At 43.7% G+C, this 6,157-nt stretch overlaps 1 protein-coding gene across 3 annotated transcripts in view; it reads right to left on the bottom strand.

Annotated features, from left to right (window-relative positions):
• The window catches only part of gramd1bb (GRAM domain containing 1Bb), a 92,155-nt gene that overhangs the window by 65,791 nt on the left and 20,207 nt on the right, over nucleotides 1-6,157 (bottom strand). Inside the window, exon 2 of one of the 3 annotated variants that reach the window (XM_060076282.1) lies at nucleotides 4,555-5,794. The exons of the other annotated variants lie outside the window; for them this stretch is intronic. Within the exon in view, the coding sequence (XP_059932265.1) occupies nucleotides 4,555-4,943 (389 nt within the window). The 5' untranslated portion in view covers nucleotides 4,944-5,794. The remainder of the gene's footprint in view (nucleotides 1-4,554; nucleotides 5,795-6,157) is intronic. 3 annotated transcript variants of the gene reach the window in all.

Below are 6,157 nucleotides of genomic sequence, written 5' to 3'. Positions count from 1 at the left end.
TTTAACACCTTCAAGGCCAGGCCCTAGTTGTGACAGAGAACCTGACCTTGATTAATCGGAACATACGTCTGAAGCCTGGAAACACGACATGGCTTGCTAAACGTATCTTGCTCCTACCCAATACAGTAGAATGCTTTGGTGGTACAGGGTCATTTTTCAATTTGTTCTCAAGCCAAGTCAGGTCCTTTTTTATTTGTTTAGCTCTTAATCACAGTCAAAGTCTCAGAGGACTTTATAGGCCATATTTTACCAAGTCCTGTAAAACATTTAACTAGTGACTGCTATGACTACTATCTGGACAAACTTCCTCTAACAATTTCAAACGCAATTCCACAAACACTGGAATAAATAAATAATAAACAAATGAAACCCAATTCCCCCATCTTCAGGTGATAAAACCATCTGATAAAATAACTTGATGCAAATAAAACACCACGCTAACCCTTCGAAGTATGAATGTGAGGCAGCAGGTTAATAGTGCAGTGTTATTCTAAGAACACTAGAGGGGGCTATAGCAACTAATTTTCACCATGGCAGCAGGGACTAGAACACAGCTGCGAGTGAGAAACAATAACAAACAAAAAGGTCACCAGGGATAGAATGCCTTACGTGCAAAACAGACATTCAACGTCAAAGCCTTCCACCTTCATGGTTTATTAATAGGACTTTCTTATTTCTCTTACGGTAATACAATCCCAGACACATCTGAAGGATGGATAAAATATAATAAAGATGGAACTGCTATTTTTTTTACCACATTGTGACATTTAGAAAAGAAAAAGCCCCCTGCTGGAAATGTCGCCATTAATTCACTTCTGAGTCTGGGACCAGAAGCCTTTCTTCTGATTTCCAGAAACCTTTATTCTAAGAGCCTGTGGTAGGAGTGGACATCGGAAATAAGGAAATTGCTGAGAAGTCTTTTGGTATTACTGTGAATACATTGACATTTTGCAGTACTAGTAATATTATGTACATTTCTCTGCCATTCCACACACAATTATTTGGGAGTGAACTCTACATGTGTAAACATTACATAAATAGGTTCAAGCTTACTTTTTTAGACATAAAAGACATAAAAGAAACCTTGGCAAACCTTGCCAATATATGGTCAATAGAGGAAATGTCAGCAGTCCAGAAGTCTTAATCCATAGTCAGGGATTTGTAAAACCTACTTTCACAAGGACCTCAGCTGCAACAGATCCCACTCGGAACTGGAACTGTAATGCATTTGACAGACAAGCTAACAAATACCTGACATTAAGGATGACCAAAAGGTTTAGATTGCATTTAAGATATTTTTGGTGATTCACAGTTCTGCCGAGCAATGGAGCAGGCTTTAATTATTGGATTCTGCAACTAAAATCTATTTTGTCTGGCTACGCTGTCGCTATGTGTGGAGAGAAATCAGAGTATACCACTATTGATTGGTGAGTTCAACACACTGAAAAGGAGACAAATAGAAGACAGGGATAAACTGTACACAGTTAAGCATTTTTCACATAGTGGTGTTCATTTGTAAGCAGAGAACTGTGCTTTAACACCTCAATTATGCACCTTAAACGTTTTTTCCAGATTAAAGCAAGTTTTTCACCGATCAATGATAATTAAAACAACACAGAGTTGATCCTTCTCATTTACCATTTGATTTGTCTGACATCACAACAAATTATAGCTGCTCTCACCACAAGGCCATCAGCTAAATAATCCACATCTCCGCTCAGATGATTTAATAATGTATCCTAGAGCGGACACCAGGACTGGGGACTGAGGCATCGTGAAGCTATACATGGCAATCTAACCTCCACTCCCAATTACAGGTGTGAATGCACATTTTCTAATGCTTGAGAACAACGGTCAAGTAACGGAGAATATAACTCCAGCACCACTTCTCTTTTACAAGAACAGCGTTCTTTTCTATTATAAGAATTCTACGCATAAGGTGACACGCGGCGTGAGACTATTTGCGTACCGGTCCCGTTGATAACCTTTTGATAAACAGAAAAACTTTTATTACGTGAACACACCAAAGGCTGGCCTGTTCACAAATTACTTGTTTTTAGTTAGGAATCACTATTGAAGCATGATTAATAGATACAAAGACCAGCTGCATTACCACCACAACTTTATTATGGAGGCAGGATAGTCTATTGGGTTTAGCTGTCTGAATGCCAGCCAAAAGGTTCACACCCCAAAGTCCACATACAAAGTTTTAGGCATCCCAAGGCAAGATGCCTAACAGTGAACTGTGCATGCATCTGGATATAAGTAGTACTAAATATAATTTCTAGTTGTCTTTATTTATGTTCATACTGCACATAATAATTGCTCATACAACATTCTTAATCCATCTTTTTTTTACTCAGTGTATTAGTTTACAGAATGGCCATGGATGTGTCTCAAACTGAATCAGGGAACCCTTGAGATGTTTCCCCTTCAGAAATTGTCCTCGTCTTATCGGTCAAGCAAATAGCCTGTTTCACCATGCCTTCCCCACATACTCTGCACTATCTACGAAAACAAGCCCACCAGTTGCTACAAACGTTAGCTGCGACCTCAGTGACCGACTTTGCTAATGATTTCGAACATTCAACCATAGAAGATCTAAAAAAATCATGAGATGAATCTGGACCATGTAGCAACGACACATATCCCTACCTCAGATATCTGCTTCAGGGTTATGGTAAGTGCTACTTACAGCAGGGCAGATAGCCCTCTTGGTGAAGTCCCCATTGTTCCTATCCAATCCTGTGCGATGGCAGCAACGTTCAACTACTCATTCCCAGGTCATGTTTGCACATTGACCGGCAAATAAGAAGGTATTGTCCAGTCAGGGTTTTTTAAGACCAAAAGTGTCTGCTCGGATAATCTTCCACACAGCATGAAGCATTACAATCAATAGCAATGCCCTAGCACCTATGGTGTTTGACAGGAGCAGTAACAAGCTGTATCAAGCTGGCTCAATAATGAATGAATTTAAAAAAGATCTCATTCTGTCATCATTGGTCTATTTGACACCAAACTAAAATCAGACTTTAGGTAAAAACAACACTAGATACAATAACCGGTTATCCTTTGATGTATTGTACATGCAAATGCCAATTAATAGCACACACCCTCATGCATCAAATATACCTTGAATAAGGAGAATACATTAATCTGCAAGGTTAGTATCATATATTATGTATATATATATATATATATATATATATATATATATTGAAACCTACTTGTTTCATTGCAAGGTCGACTTGTTCAGTTTGTTATGGTTATAGGGAACTTACTTGCATTCCTACTTCAGATAACTTATTTTATTCCCATGTGGTATTGAATCCAAGCTTCCTTTTCTTTTCATATAAATCAGCCAAATTATAAGAAGATAGAAGATAATGTGGCTAATTAAGCTGCCCAATGTTCGCCCTCGGGAACGGTATTCTGTCACCGTGGCTTTGCTGAAGTGGATTATTATTCAGTGTTTTACACTTTACACTGACGAGGTTAAACGCGGGGGTCTCACTCTCAAGACGGAAAATGCATCGTATTTTCAGAGAAGCCACGGTTGAGATTTCTGGTAGGGGCCTTCTCTTCGCTAACAAGAGCCAACGGGTCTCCCAAGACATCAGAAACACACGTTGAATTAAAAAAGTCCTTGCATAGGCTGTGGGGATGCCATGTTGTTCAAAAGAGATGGCAAAAGAGAAACTAAAAGTGCAAAGAAGCGTCATTCAGTTAGCAGTGTTGTTGAATAACTAGGCTGCATTGTGGTGAGAAAAGCGGCATTAACGTGGGCCTCATATAGGTCGCACCAGTGGAAACTCTGCAAGGTTGACTGAACCGCAACGGCTAAGATCACAAGCAGTTGGATCTCAACTTTAGACCCTCACTCAAATGGAGCGCTCAAGTGGGACAGGGGGACGATCAATCATTGTGATCCTGCCAAAAACTGGCAACATTGACATATGATCAACCACACGGCGACCAGATGTGTTGACTTTGACTCACTCAACATGAGATGAGTCAACTTTTAATAATCTTACATTGTTTCCCCGAAGCATGTTTTGACAATTATGCTTCCTGCAAAAGGGCAGATAAATACGTTTCTTTGAATAAAGATGCACAGACCAAGGACCAATGTGTGGTGCGGGGGGGGGGGGGGGTGCTATGCAGAGATGAATGGACGGAACGATTTTTAGATTTCCAAATCGCGTTATTATAAAAAATATATATATATATATATATAGATAATTCTTTTTTATAAAATAAAAGACAGAATCAATTCGTGGCGCTCGATGTTGATTCTGTGGCGCGGCGCCACACAATGGTCTATGTATGGGAAACACAACATTTCTTGCAAGTTGATCAAAACATAATGACTTGTATTCTCTGGACCTGAAGCATTACAAACCAATCAGCCAGATAACAGAGGAGTGGAGGAAACACAGGCAACAGCGTGGACCTACCGGGGACAAAAAGGAGCGGGAAGGTGGGAGGATGAGATTGTATGGGAGTATGGGAGGTTAGAGGATGAGAAGGGCGGCGATGGTTTCCCTTACCAACCTGCTCTCACTGCCTTGCTCCTTTTTCTCCCTGACCTTCAGCCACTTCCTCAACAGGAAGCGCTTGCGTCGTGGCGAGGCGCTCGGCGTGGAGCAGTTGGACCAGGTGGAGAGCGCGTCCTCGTCGCTGGACGGGGTGATCTCGATGGAGGGCAGCTGCAGGTACTCCTTGGAGCCCGAGCGCGAGCGCACAGGCGGGCGGGCGTTCTCCCGCTCGCTGGGCACATTCCTCATGCGCCGCATCTTGAAGCGCTTGCGCCGCAGCGTTGGCGTGGACGAGCAGGACTTCACCGAACAGTCCGACGCCAAGTGGTTCCCCCAGTCCGAATACTCCGGCCCATCCTTTGGCACGCTCACCTGGAGAGACGGCGGCCGCAGCCTCTCACCCATGATGCTGGATTGGTTGTTTCCCACCCCCGATCCTAGGCCGAAAGCTTTGTCGTAAAAGCGAGAAAAGCGGTCCAACGGAGGTCTGGAGAGGATTTGTTGTGGTACGAAGTGAGATTGTCAATAGTCGTTGAGCAACCTCTACTGCAGTCCCATCAGCTCCCCTGTTTTTTTTTGCAATTGCAAAGATGAGCAAAAGTTGCAAAGATGAGCTCCCTCTCTGTCTCCCTCACTCTCTAGAATCGTTGGCCGGGAAACAACCCCGACGTGTTGTAGCCTGGACACACTCCGGGACAGTGCTTGGTTTCCTCTGCTCAACGATGAGGTTTATGGAGATATCCGTTTGTCCGAGCGGGTTGGCAGACGCCGAGCGGTGGCATTCAAGCTGGTCTGTCAGGCTGGAGAGGAGAGTGCTGGATTAGATAACAAAGGGGGCTTCTGTTGTGGGAGAGGTGGATGAAAGATGCATAAGGTCTGTCAGGGAGCGTAACACGACCCCACTGTGGGCTCTCCCTGGGGACCGGCAGGCAAAGTTACACATATGCTTTCAGGGACATTCTCCACGCTACGGACCGAGACGCAGCTCTGACGGCCACCCGATTGGCTAGCTACTGTTGGCGAATGCTAAAGGTGAATGCATCAAGGGGGTCGGCTCTTGAAGGTTAACCTTCAAACAAAAGGCAGCAGGTTTAAGAGACAGCTCTTGGCTATGTTGTGTTTAACCCGTAGCTCCAGCCCCTGATGGAGCTCTTGGTTGCTTTCTACTCGTGTGTAGGAGATAGAGGTACTGCACGCAGAGGAGGATGGCGATCCGATGGCTTGCTGGTTTGCTGCTGTCGCCACACAGTTAGTTCCTAAAGGTTAAAGGGGAGTTGAGAGGACGCTTGGTATAGGCAAGACTGAGTATGACAATGTGAAGAATACACAGAGAAACACCCACAGCAACAAACAGATGCACAAAACCACACACAGCAACAAGCAGACATGCAAGCAGGCATAAACATGCGTATGCTGTCACGACGAGACCACAAAACAAGCCATCAGGTGTTGGAAAAGATTGGATGCAAACAGACACACGCATGCACGTGCACTTCCTGTAACTGTCATGGAGGGCTTTAAACAAATGACATTAACTTGTCTTCACACAACGTACCCAGATTCTCTAGTCAAGCCACCGGGACTACACCATCTTGAGCCACCACCACAATGCACCAGGG

This window comes from Gadus macrocephalus, chromosome 16, assembly GCF_031168955.1.
Source record: "Gadus macrocephalus chromosome 16, ASM3116895v1".
In the NCBI taxonomy this organism is placed as follows: Eukaryota; Metazoa; Chordata; class Actinopteri; order Gadiformes; family Gadidae; genus Gadus; species Gadus macrocephalus.
The sequence above is the reverse complement of the archived record's forward strand: the minus strand, read 5'-3'. Positions and strand labels throughout refer to the sequence as shown.